Raw genomic sequence first — 13,893 nt, forward strand, 5'->3', positions numbered from 1 at the left:
ATGACAAAGATCCACTCTGTCCTTCATATAACTCATGAAACCCTGTATTCTGAGAAGAGGAGAAATTATAATCACCCCCCCAAAATGGCATTTTCTGTCACTATATTAGTGTATTGGAACAATGCTGTGTGGTCTCAAATCTCCTCAACACAGGGGTACAACGCAAGGCCTACTTAATGTCCCACAGAAGCCATTCAAATAATGTTGACAGGCATGTATGCCTTTGGCTGGCTTTTAACTAAGGCAGCTTTTGCAAAGAGAGATATTTTTGCATGTGTTTTCAATTTTTGTGAATGGCTTATCAAAGCACTACTGACTGTGGGTCTCTTGGCATCTTACACTAGCTGAATATCTGATCCATGAATATTGAGTGTGCATGATAAAAGCATTTTGCACCTGATTTCCTCCAAAGATTGTCTGATTTCCTGATTTCTTTTCCTTCCCAAGTCCATCAACATTAACATGACACTTGAGAGATAACCTGCTTCAGTAAGAACAGTTTGGATTTGTGACTCTGATCTTGTAGAAGCTGAGAGCTAGATCAAAATCTTGCTTTCTGTTTCAAAATACTTTACAACTACTAGGGGACACAGAAATATGTTAACATGTTGCTCTTCTCTCAACTTGCATGCTCAGAAGTGTACTTTCACTTCTGTCCTTTTTTTAGACGTGGATGAGTGCTCATCCTCTAATGAGCCTTGTGGAGAAGGACATGTCTGTATAAATGCCCCAGGCAATTACCGTTGCGAGTGCAAATCTGGCTATTCTTTTGATGTCATCAGTAGAACTTGTATTGGTAAGTTGCACCTATCAACTTAAATACATGCAGCCATGGCATTTTAAAAAATGATCCTATGTAAAGAATGTTACTGCTCTTTGCATAACCTCTTTCATCTGACTGTAAAATTGACTACTATATTATTTATATAAATCTAATACCATATTAAAGAGCTGCTGATACTTCAAAGCAAGCTGTATTAGTATTGTCAACATGTTATCTGTTATCCTGTTAAAAGGTAAGATTATAAGAGTGTGTGTAATTGTTTTCTGTGATATTTTTATATGCACCTACAGCAAAACATTCCTTTGGGAGATCAAAGCAACTTTCTTCTTTATAGATCTAATTCAATTATGCGCTGGAGTGCTTCTAAATGAGCATTTTGAGCAAGTCCTTCCCTCTCTAGTATGAAATTTAGGTCTGGAAAATAAAAATCAAGCTTTTATGACCACATTCTTGTCCAGACTACTACTGCAGTGAAGCCAGCCAATGCATAGACCTCTCTATATATTTATCATTGCAGATATCAATGAATGCAGACGCTATCCAGGCCGCCTTTGTGCTCACAAGTGTGAGAATACTCCTGGTTCCTATTACTGCACTTGTACCATGGGATTCAAACTTTCAACTGATGGCAGGTCATGTGAAGGTATGGCTGTCATATGCTTTGGCTATATAGTGTGAGAGAGAGCTCATTGCTGTTTAACTATTTCCATTTGATTTTAGCTTGTAAGACTGCACTGGAATGGCATGAGAAATCAACCCAGTGTGGTCTTTTTGATTACATGACTGCTGTTATGATTAATCAAGGCCACTGTAGCCCACAGTTCAAATATATTGCCCTTAGGCTGGATCATGCAGAGGTGTATGGGTCTGCATTTACTGCATTTTGAAAGGTGAGTCAACTAGATCGGATTCAAGACCTTCAAAACCAGCCTTGCTGATATCCAGATATAAAAATGCAAGTGTGGTCCTAAAGACTCCCTCCAAATCACAACCTTGAAGGACAGTGGGAAATAATAGCACAGTGCAGATTAACCAATACTGCCAGACTCTGTTGTGAGTCATACACCCAAAGCCCCCTGTTTCCAGCTTACTCAGTGACATGCATACCATCCTTTTTTAATTAAAAAAATTGTCTTCCAAACTTAGTCCTGTAATAGGAGTGACGAATATAGCAAGAAATTTGGGGTTCAGATATATAATTTTGCATTTCAGATTTAAATGAGTGTGAGAGCAGCCCGTGTAGTCAAGAGTGTGCCAATGTGTACGGCTCCTACCAGTGTTACTGCCGCCGTGGCTTTCAGCTGAGTGACATAGATGGGATTTCATGTGAAGGTAAGCATGATCGTTTTGCATATAGAACATGAGTGAGCATTTCTTATTCTCACCATAACATACATGAACAATTCCATGTACCTGTAATTGTTTCATTTTAACATTTGAGTCTCTCTGGTATTTTCCTGTGAAACTACAAAACTGTATTTAATGAAGGTCTCCCACCCATGTCCTAGCCTAGAAATGTCTCTGGTTGTGTGGTGTCAGTCTTGCTGTTTACACTGAATTGTAGCTTGGCATATTTTTGTAACTTCCCAGAAATGTGGGGTTTTTTTTGAGGAACTAACAGAATTTCTAGTCTTCAGCAAGTGAAGATACAAACACACTTATACTAGCTAGTATTTTATATATCCTCTTTTTGTGGCTGGTTCTGAACTAATGTGTAAGTAGGTTCTCCTCAAATAAAAGGCGGATGTGGGTGTGACCTCGTGGACAAGATCCTGAATTTGGACTTAGGTTTCCAGGACTTATTAGACAGTAAGACTATGGGCAGAACACCTCATCTCGATTTCCTTTTTGTAAGAAGAAGACTAAAACTATTCCTCTTGCTCTTTTTTGTAAAGTACTATAATACACGTCACTGTAAAGTACTTGCTCTTATCCATTTATTTTGTCTCTTGAGCCCTTATATTGCTTTTAATTTTCTTCACACCTCCCTTTATTCCTGACAGCCTTTATTGACTAGAACCACACCTATCTGATGATCTTTTTCCTTGCCCAGCAATTAGAATCATGAAATTGTGTTTGAAGCTCACAGCGGGAACACCATATATGTGCACTTGGTTGAATGTCATGAACACATAGTAAATTAGTGATGTTTTCTTCTTGCAGATATTGATGAATGTGCTTTACCTACTGGAGGGCATATCTGTTCCTTTCGATGTATTAATATTCCTGGGAGCTTTCAATGTACTTGTCCCTCCACTGGTTACAGGTTGGCACCCAATGCACGCAACTGCCAAGGTGAGTTCAATAACTGCAGGGAGACCTAACTGGACTGTGGACTTCTGAAAAATTGTAGCAAGTTTTTATGTTTAAAAAAATGCCTTTCCTACAACATTATAGGTAAAGCAGTAAACATCAGCTTGAAATCTGAAGAAACCAGTATTTTATAATAAATATACAAGAAATTTATAAACTATAGAATGCAGTAGAGAATACTTTTTATAACATTAGTAAAGTATTATGAAAAATTCTGAAGATGAATATTCTCACTGTGAAGTGATATGAGTTAGTTTAGCCATTAAAAGGAAATATCACGCTGTAAACATTTCAGCAAATATTTAGGTCTTGTCCACTTAGTGGCACTGCTGCTCTTCCTTTTCCTGTTCTTGCCTGTTGTTTGGGTTAGTTTTCTTCTTTTTTGTTTTCCTGCCCTCCCCTTCCAATCCTGTAATAATATTTAATTGCAGCCCATGTTCTGTAGTACCTAATATGATACCTTCATCATCTGGCACCTGCAAGTAGGGGAAAGGCATGTGTTTAATCCACTCAACTTTTTCCATTTGGCAGATATTGATGAGTGTGTTGCAGAAAGCCACAACTGCTCTTTCAATGAGACCTGCTTTAACATCCAGGGAGGCTTTCGCTGTCTGTCTTTGGAATGTCCAGAAAATTACCGCAAGTCAGGAGATACGTAAGTACTTTCTTTTTCAAGGCTAAACAGTTTTTTGGTGACATGATCTTCTTTATGTCATGCCACTGCCAACTAAATATATAACGGATTCTGGTAAATAAGTATTTTGTTGGTAGGCCTACCCTATGTTTTGCACACACAGGTCTGGTCCCTTTGTTGTGCTCCTGTTTCAGTCTAAGAAAAAGTTATTCCCCTAAAAAATGCCATTTGTCAGCAGTTTACATCGTAATGATCTCTAGAGCCATAAGCAGTGTTCTCTCTCTGGCTACCTTGCAGGTAATCTGTTAGGAGGGTTACATTCAGCTTCAAAATTCTGACTTTTATGTCCTTTCACATGTAGTCTTTCCTTACTATTACACCCCAGTGAAAGAGTTCTTTTCAGCTCCCTCTCTGAATTCTTACCAGTGCTGTTGCAAAGCATTGCAAGAATGTCTTATTTTTAGTACTATTTCACCTCTGTTAAAAAAGCTGGGAATCCTAGCAAGGGTGGTATGTGAGCTGCTGCTCATATTTGTGTCTCTTAACCTAGCTCAGAGAAAGTCTGTGCATTCTGGTGTTGAAAATACGAGACAGCTTTGGCAGGAGGGGCAGCTGGCAGCTCATTTATACCCATCAAATGGTGCTAACAAAGCGGAGAAGTTGTAAAATGTTAGGTGCGGAGGCAGAGTTTATGGCTGATGCAGATGACTACTTTTCCTCCTGCCCTGTGGCTTTATGGCCACCCTGTACTCCAGTGATTCTTCCAAAGGCTGCTCCAGTGCCCCTCATGTGCCCCATACCCAGGTAAGTGTATGCTCCACCTGCTAGGGAGGAAAGCTGATAAATTATATTTGTCATCAGCCTGCTATTGCTTTTCACAGTCACTGTTCATATGCCCACCATCTTTTAGATAAAATTGAGTACTCTGTGCCTCCTCTGTAGAATGAAGCTAATGGTGATCTTCAACAGGGGGACAGTGGGATTAGCTTATTTCCATTTAAACCTTAATCTGTGAAATGCCATATAAGTCGCACAGCAGATGTATTTGATCAGAATGTTGTAGAGGGAGTTCATGGTGTAAAACCAGATATTTATAAAATATGCTTGTATCCTGAGAAGTGTCAATAGCAATTAAATCTTAAATTCTATTTGTCACATCAATAGACAAGTGGTGCCTCATGATGCAGATGTTCTCTTTATTTATAATACTGTGGGTTCATTTGTATCCTAATTTAAAGTCATTTGCAATGGGCCACTAAGCAGAATTAGCGGATTTCTACTCTTATGGACATCCCTGAGTTGCAAAGCTCAGTTTATAAAATATGCATCTTACACACACATTCCATTTAATCTTCTTTCTTATCTATATTTTTATGCATGTGTTGATATTAATGGCTATTTGAGATGTAAGGGATCTTCGGGGGAAATAGTAGAGTCTGAACTGTTTTTCTATGTCTGGGTTATTGGGGCCCTGTAATGACTTATTCTGCTGAACTCAAACAGACTCATAGGGAGAGATTCTTCTGATGTGCTAGGGCTATAATTAGGCTATGAGTCAGACACAAATCCTGTAGCTGCTCAGTAAAGTTCTAATTATTTTAATTCCTTGAGTTATTAACTTGTTGGATTTATTAGGTTTTTCCCTCTCAACAGCTATAGACACTGTTGCTAAATTTACTGTTGAAAATGTGTTTGCATAAACCAAAGAGAATACAAGTTCATCATCTTTATTGCAAAAAGTCCAGGTTCAATGGGGAGCTCGGTATTCTCATACTTTGCCAGTATATGAACATTATTCCAACATGCCAGAATCAAGGTTTATATATTGGGTTACTTTGTGCCCGTTGGGGAACAGTTTCATAAGACAGCTCTTTAGCACCCTTTTTACATCCAAACTAATTTACATATTCTTGAATCATCTTTTTTTTGGCATATATAACCCAACATAGCTGATAGCTAGCATATCTTCCTTAGCTTTTGCATGATAATGACATTAAATCACTTTTTCACCCAACCTTGTGCCAGGACTCCAAAATAGTTGGCTTCTCATAACTTTGTATCTATTACAGATACCATTTTCCTCTTCTTTTTATTCAAAACACATTCCAATTTCACCAGCTTAGCACATCAGAAGAAAGACGGCACATTTTCCATTCCCATCAAGTTGGTACCTCGTGGGATTTTTTTACCCTATTCTCCAGTATTTTCTTTGGAACAGCTATAATTTAAAAGGCCTCAGTCCTGCAAATCCAAGGTGTTTCATTCTTATTTTTCCTTAAAATCCTTACGTACAGGCAACAGCCCTCAGCGATCCAGAAGCTTCCTTACCCAGTACTTTTAAAGCAGAGATTTTTGCATGGTGGCTGTTGCAGTGGTGATTCTCATCAGGTGAAGTATTTGCAGCATCATCCCATGCTACTGGCTGAAAGCTCAGGATGCTGTATAGATACTCTGAACTTCAGGAGGAAACGGCCCATGTAACCTTCCCCAAAGACCAGCAAAGTGCCTGGCATGGGCCAATCCTCAGTTTTATTGAAGGTCTTATCTCTTTTGCTTAAATTCTGCTCTTTTTTCCCTTGATCAGCTTATAGGCTTGGTATTTTTCCAGGGATAATTAAGGTCTACTGCTACTCCTGGTAGGACTTCACTTGCTGTACTGCCTTGCCAAACACTTTTTGTTTTCAAATTGCATAACAAATTCTCTTTATGTGACACTGAAGTCTAAGATTTGTAATATTTAAGCCAAGAAAAATATTAGAAAAGATAAAGAAGCAGTTATGGTGGCATGTCAGAAATATGTGCTGCATTGAGCCAGATTGGGAAATATTTTATATTCTAGACATGTCTGCGTATTATTAAGGTTACCTGTCATTTCTCATTATTAGGACCTGTTCTTAACTGCTTAGAATTTGCCAAAACCTAACTAACGGCTGAAATTTTACATGCCAGGTGTCTGACTCAGGCTCAAGGTTTGGCAAATTTCAGCCAAAGCAGTTCACTCATTTCCAAGAACAAGGGTAGGGAGGAACACATTGTTTTGTGTGTTAAAGACATTTTGGTGCCTTTTTTTTTTCTTTTTCTTTTAACAGCTTGCTGTCATGTTTTGGAGCAGAAATCTGAAATTTATTCAGAGATTACATTTGCACTTTTTGTCATCCTTACTAAAAAGCTCTGAAACTTCTGAAATTACAAAGTTTGTAAAATTGCATTTAGCCTTTTTTCATAAACCTTAGAAAATGAGAACCTTGATGGGTAATCTTAATCTGCCCCTGTATGTCAAAACAGAGTCAGGTCTACCTGGAGTATTTCTGAGAACTGTTTGCTCAACTTCTGCTTCAAGTCTTTGAGTGATAAGGATTTCATAGCCTCAGTGGCAATCTCTCTTTGTGTTTGACTATCTTCCTCAGTGCAATTTAATTCTTCCTATAAGTAGAGAGATCTTTCTTTTTTAGCAACAAACAATTCTCTTCTGATTTAGCAGACCTGAGCTTCTTGCAGCTCTTTAAAGCAGTCTAAAATGTTGCAGGCACCAACTCCACAGGCTGTCTGAGCCTGCTCCCACATAGAGCCACAGGAAAGAAGCCCCATTTTCCCCATAATGTCAGCTCCTATCTGTCCTGGGCCAGGTGCTGCTGGCCCTGACAACTCCAGAGCCTGTTTCTTCTGTGCTTTCAAAGACCACCCAGGCTCCATGGATAAGAAAGCTGTTTCTAGCACAGGTGAGAGAAGAGCTGACTCGGTGAGAAGGGAAGGCATACTTAGGGATGCCTTATCCCTCCTTAGGGATAAAGATGCTGAATGTAGGGAGGGAAGGATCTGAAGGTATGACCAGGTGAAGAGAATGCTTGAGGGGTAAAAGGTAAAATTAGGTCTGTTTCTTGTATAACTTGAAAACTCCTTGAGACTTTCCAGCTCCAGACAGGAGGAACATGCAGAGTATTTGTCCATCTTGTCTACTGTACTGCTGTATACCAAATTCCCACCTGAGCCTGAAGTGGGACTCCAGATTCTCCTCTGGTTAAGAAATACTGTGAAAACCAACCATCAGTTGGTTTCATTCCCTCTAAGTTCTGGTCTGTTTAAGACAAAAACCACCTTTCCTACACAGCTGCTCTATTAACATAAATGCAGAGGTCCACGATGTGGTGATACAGCCCGGCTGATGGCTCATCTGGGCCTCAGGGTGTGGTGCAACCTGCTGAAAAGAAATACACACCGATGATAGCATGAACGAGTGCCTTTGTAGTGGAGTATATTGTAGGAGGTCCAGAAGATTGTTAGAGCTCTGGCAATCTACAGGTTCTCATTTGAGAGATGTGTAGTGTATAGTTTAGTAATAATACTTGGTTAGTCATTCAGCATTTTGAGATGGTTCTCAACATGGTTTATTCTCTATGAAGTAAATTGCAAGGCCATAAATCCTGCTAAAAAGTTCTTTTCCCTTCAGTGCATCAGGAATTGTTGTATACTACTCAGCTCCTTTGGGCACAATGGAGCAAATAGCCTCTGTACCACATGAAAACCAGGCTCAGAAATTAGCAGGAGGGAAGGCAGAAAATATTTTCTCCTCATTTCTCTGTTAGGAAATGTTGTATTCATTATCCAAAATGAAGTCTCTCTAGTTTTGGTAGTTTTATATTCCTTTATGAGTAACCAGTGTTTGGTACATGAATTTCAAACTCTCAGTAATTCTTTGAAACCAGTATTTCAGCCACATAAATAAACCTAAGAGAACAGAGTCTAGAGTAAGCTAAAATAATCAGGAACAAATTCAGGAATAAGTGTTTAGCATCATTATATGCTTATTTTTCTAGCCCACGTGCCTAATTGCAGAGGTTTGCAAAGATGTATTTAAAACTGCCTCACTGCAAAGCGGTGCGTATTTCACTTGGGCTCTGTGTTGGATTTCTCTGGTAGCATCCTGCTGCCTCCTTAGCACTCCCCTTCTCCTGCTGGGTCCCCCCAGCTCTCTCCCACATCAACACGGCGTGGTGGCAGGGCACAGAAGCTGTATGGCCACCTCATCGGTCCTGAGATGCCACAGAGCTGGAGCAGCACCCAGGGTCTTGGGCTGCTCCCTCAGTAGCAGTAGGTTGTTGGATTCCCCTGCTGTATGATTTTCTTCTGCCCACTGAAGGGAAGCATTTAAATAAGGTCTAGAGAGTACACTGGGATTTAAATGCTCATTTCTTATTGCCTTTGTGGTGCATGACCCCAGAATGAACTGTGGATCTCGAAAGCAATAATATTTTCTATCTCTCCTTTGTGGTTATATGATGGAACAATTAGTGCACATTAGCTAAACCTATAGTAAAGTGTGCAGCGTGTAGTGTGCACCACCAAAGAATAAGATAAAAGGTGATGAATTTTGAGTAATTCTAGCTCCTAGCCGCAGGCACATCTGTCTCCACAAATAACTTTCTGAATCAGCAGAATGTCCTTTTTCAAATCTTAGGAAGCTGGGAGCTTTGGGTTTTTTTCCTCTAAAAAAAAAATCTGTCTATTATTATAAAACATATTTTGCTTTTATAAAAGAATAAATCAGGGCATCTTCATGAGCATCTAAGTGCTCATGAGCATGTACATGCTTCCAGAAAGATTTACATGAAGAAAATGTTTCCAACTAAGAAATTAATTGTCTTGACTTGCTTCATGATTTCAGCAAAACCAAGTAGCCTCATGATTTAACAAAATCAAGTAATTCTCTTTAGTGGAGTTATGATGACAGTTCAGAAAAGAGTGCAGAACTCACTATACCTGAAAATATTCCAGAGCATCGACCAAGAAGGCCAACAGCATCCTGGCCTGTATCAGAAACAGCGTAGCCAGCAGGACCAGGGCAGTGATCATCCCTTTGTACGCGTCCCTGGTGAGGCCGCACCTCGAATACTGTGTTCAGTTTTGGGCCCCTCACTACAGGAAGGACATTGAGCTGCTGGAGCGTGTCCAGAGAAGAGCAACAAAGCTGGTGAAGGGCCTGGAGAATAAGTCTTATGGAGAGCAGCTGAGGGAGCTGGGGTTGTTTAGTCTGGAGAAAAGGAGGCTGAGGGGAGACCTTATTGCCCTCTACAACTACCTGAAAGGAGGTTGTAGCAAGGTGGGGGTGGTCTCTTCTCCCCAGTAACTAGCGATAGGACAAGGGGAAACAGTCTGAAGTTGCGCCAGGGGAGGTTCAGGCTGGATTTTAGGAAGAACTTCTTCACTGTAAGAGTCGTTAGGCATTGGAACGGGCTCCCCAGGGAGGTGGTGGACTCGCCATCCCTGGAGGTGTTCAAAACACGTTTAGATGTGGCACTTCAAGACATGGTTTAGTGGGTTTAGCAGCCATGGTGGCATCGGGTATACGGTTGGACTTGATGATCTTTGAGGTCTCTTCCAACCATAATGATTCTGCGATTCTATGATCCACACCTAATTAGCCGACCATCCTGTGAAGACTTGTGCTTGTTCTTTACACACATGAATAAAAATAAGAATGCATTTAAGTCTTCAAAGAATTGCTTTGTACTTTTGTTTGCAAGTGGTATTAAAAGAAAACATAGAACACATTAACTGAAGAACTGAGGATGCTTTTAACTACTCTTTTTGAAAATGCTTATTTTGCATATAATGAGAAGTTCCTGGAATTCAGGTCACCATGCACTGGCAACAAAGTGGGGCTTGCTTATGAGCCACAGTTCTGTTGATGCCAGATACTCCTGATAGGAGCTCAATTTTATATGTCAAAATAAAATAAATTAAATGGGCACTCAAATTTCCTTGAGGTAGTAAGAAGCAAACCATGTTTTCATGGTGGAGCATTTCTTAGTAAAGAAACAAATAAATAGTTTAAGTTCCAAAACCTCAGCTTGTGGACTGAATATTGCTTTTGAGTGGAGAGACTCTTATGCATAATCTAATTGATTCATAGTTGTGCATGAGGCAAGTTTAGAGCTAAATGCACAACCTGGTCATCCCCAAATTTTGCAAAGTCAACATCCAGCTGAGATCGTTGTGTCTACCTCTACTTCCATGCACCTGTCTGAGAGGCTGTTTCGATACCAACTTGAATGTGGTGATTTGGGCATATCTTTCATCTGAAATTCATACAAACTTTCCTTGTATGCAATTCTTTAAACACTTCTCAAACACACCAGGTATCGTGACACGTCAGATCTTCATTAATGTGCTGGTGAACTGCAACATTCTTTAATAGCAATGACTTTAATGCCCATACCTGTCTGTGCCATATTTTACTGGACAAATATCACTTCTGTCAGTAACAGAAAGGGAGGAGATTGCTCCCTTCATGCAGATCATGATTTCTAGTTCATTGTCTGCAGTCAGCCTGTATGGGTGATCTCTTCTGAGTTCTCTGGGTTTTTCACTGTAATACAGCGCCTGGTGATAAGGGAAGGAAAGAGCAGAGGGCAACTTTCTCACTCACCAGCGTCATTCCTGTAACTCAAGGCTGTGTAAGAGTGGACTGAATGTGTAGGGCACATGCTGGAGACATCAGGCTGTTGGATCTTGTTTGCAGTGCTTGCCTAGATGGGTGTTACACTTACTCCAGTTGGTTCTCATGGTAGCACAGAGAAATACTGTGCCACATCAGGAGGAAGAAGGTTTGTCTTCAAAGCAAATAAACCTTAACATCCAGGCAGTGTAGGAACTAAGTTTTCCATTCGTGTGTGTGCTGTCAGATGATGAACATACATAGTGTAGTATCTAGAGTGCCTCTTCTCTCTGAAAGATCAACTCCTTGTAGATTTGTGGTTTTCAGAATACTTTGCTCAGTCTTAAAATCCAGCCAGACATCCCAAGTAGGACACAGTCAACTCACTAACCACTTGGGATCTCTTCCTTTATTTAACATAATTCCAATCAACAAAAGAATAAAATTTTGGGGGAAAAAACCGAAAAAGCCTATGTTCTCTCTAGGAAGAGCTTAGCTGATCTAAATGCAAATAAGCTCTTGCCCACCCTGAGGTGCCAGACTCAATCCATCTGTGCGTGCAAAGAAAGGGCAACATTTCTGAAAATGGCAACGCTTCTCCAAAAGCACCAGCTACAGACAAGTTCATCCTTATTTAATAATTGTCCATGTGCAATATGACTGAGGTGCCAGGCTGAAGAATGGATACAGTATGCAAGTCAACGTGTCTTTTCCCACCCCCACTGCCCTTGCTGTCCTATCACGCTTGCTAAATGTACGCTAATCTTCCTCTTGTCTTGTGTTCTCACTTTTCTTGCAGTCGCTGTGAGCGCTTGCCTTGTAATGAAAATAAGGAGTGCCAGAGCCTGCCTCTGAGAATAACCTACTATCACCTCTCTTTTCCTACCAACATTCAAGTACCCACCGACATTTTCCGCATGGGCCCTTCCAATGCTGTCCCTGGGGATAAAATTCTGCTGTCCATCATCAGCGGGAACCAGGAGGGTTTTTTCACCACAAAAAAAGTGAACAACCACAGTGGCATTGTGGTCATGCAGCGGCAAATCACAGAGCCCAGAGACCTTCTTCTGACAATTCAAATGCAACTTTCCCGCCACGGAACTGTCAACACATTTATTGCCAAACTTTTTATCTTTGTCTCTGCACAGCTTTGATCCCTAACTTACAGGCATCATTGGCTACTTTTTCCTCTTCTAAGAGTAGCTTTTTTCCCCCCAGTTTTAATAAAGTTTTAGTTCATCTGTTGCATGCTGCACTTGCATTTTATTTGTCATTATCATTACAGTTCTCTGCTTTCCCCTGTCACTGAATGTCTCAATTCGGGGAGATTCTTATGTGTACTCTGCATCATTATAAAAAGCAGAAATTGGTGTCAAAGAGCTTATTATCTGAATATACCGAAGACTGAAAACTATTAGTTTACTTCACACAGTATTGGAGTTGGTCTCATCTGATGATACACAGCTGCATATGTTCAGGTCTAAATTTTCAAAACAAAATAGGTACATAATTGTCTCAGCTGAGACATCTTTAGAGAGTTTCATCACTTAGGGGACAAATAGTGTGCATTTTCTGGAAATCTATAAAAAGGGCATAACTTAGGCCCTTAGGACCTCCGAGGTGCCCCAGCACACAAGTCACTTTGAAAGTGTGTAGCCAGATTTTCAAGGTGCACTAGTTATCATTGCTGTGTTGTAACCAGTGAGCTTGTGCTGATTTCCACCAGGTACAGACCCCAGTTCTAACTTCTAAGGACGGTACAAAAGAGAATCTCCTCTAAAGATCATTTATTTTCGAGATTTTTCATCTTCCTTTCTGTGGAATTTCCACTGAATTGAAAAACTAATGATGGGAAAACAGCAACGAACTTCTTAACAGCATTCAACTAGTAGCAGAAAACTCCTTTCTGTTTCACAGGCTGTATGCTGAGATGTATCTACAGGAACATTGGAAAAAGATATTTAATTGGTCTCATAAAATTTTTGTCTCTCCAACTTTCATATCAAAGCTGATAAATTTTTAACTGGAAAGACTTTATCCACCACCACCACCAAAAACCCCCCAACCAAACCCTAGCAGCCCTGAAAGGTCAGCCAGAATTCCAATATCCAAATCTTTCTTCCTTTACTTCTACGAATTTCTTTCTTTACTTATATGCAATCAAGAACAATGTAGACAATACAACTGGAACTTCTTTGGAATTCTTTTGTTTTGTGAGCTGGAAAAGGATTTAGTTACTCTTCGTGGCTTGTATTGGTAAATAATAAAAGCTCAGTCCCAGAGGTAAGATCTAAAAATGAATGTTCTTTTACACCATCCTGGGTTCAGTTATCTCTGCTGCCCAGTACCTAGGCAGAATAGTCAGTCCATAGATGAATGAGGAAAAATCCATGTGAATGCACCTATGAAAAAAATGGTTCACTCTTTAAATACAGCAGCACAGGCAAGGTGCAAGGTTAGAAACTGGGAACCTTCTAAACCAAGAGCACGAGCCTTAATCACCTGAACACAAGGAATTACTCTATTAGCTGTAAGCTGCGGGCTCTCAGGCTCATCATCAGCCAAGAACTAGATTGGGGCATGATCGCAGCACTCTGCCAGAGTATTACATGTTCCCTAAGGCAAAGTTTATCCCAGCTGGCTGACAGGAGTTCAAGTCTCACGAGGAATGCCAATGTTTAATAAGTCTGTTGACACATACTTATAAAGCTGCCAGAAGTTGCCAGT

The 13,893-nt window shown here is 40.2% G+C and overlaps 1 protein-coding gene across 2 annotated transcripts in view; it reads left to right on the forward strand.

Moving 5' to 3' along the window:
• FBLN1 (fibulin 1) overlaps positions 1–13,893 on the forward strand; it is a 66,883-nt gene that overhangs the window by 25,486 nt on the left and 27,504 nt on the right. The window contains exons 9-14 of one of the 2 annotated variants that reach the window (XM_009696368.1): positions 668–796; positions 1,302–1,427; positions 1,997–2,116; positions 2,948–3,079; positions 3,629–3,752; positions 11,966–12,411. In XM_009696368.1, coding sequence (XP_009694670.1) covers positions 668–796; positions 1,302–1,427; positions 1,997–2,116; positions 2,948–3,079; positions 3,629–3,752; positions 11,966–12,320 — 986 coding nt within the window. In that variant the 3' untranslated portion in view covers positions 12,321–12,411. Of the gene's footprint in view, positions 1–667; positions 797–1,301; positions 1,428–1,996; positions 2,117–2,947; positions 3,080–3,628; positions 3,753–11,965; positions 12,412–13,893 lie in introns of those variants that run through there. The other variant, XM_009696367.1, reaches the window with a different exon arrangement.

The sequence above is a fragment of the Cariama cristata genome, unplaced genomic scaffold (assembly GCF_000690535.1).
Source record: "Cariama cristata isolate BGI_N322 unplaced genomic scaffold, ASM69053v1 scaffold3033, whole genome shotgun sequence".
In the NCBI taxonomy this organism is placed as follows: domain Eukaryota; kingdom Metazoa; phylum Chordata; class Aves; order Cariamiformes; family Cariamidae; genus Cariama; species Cariama cristata.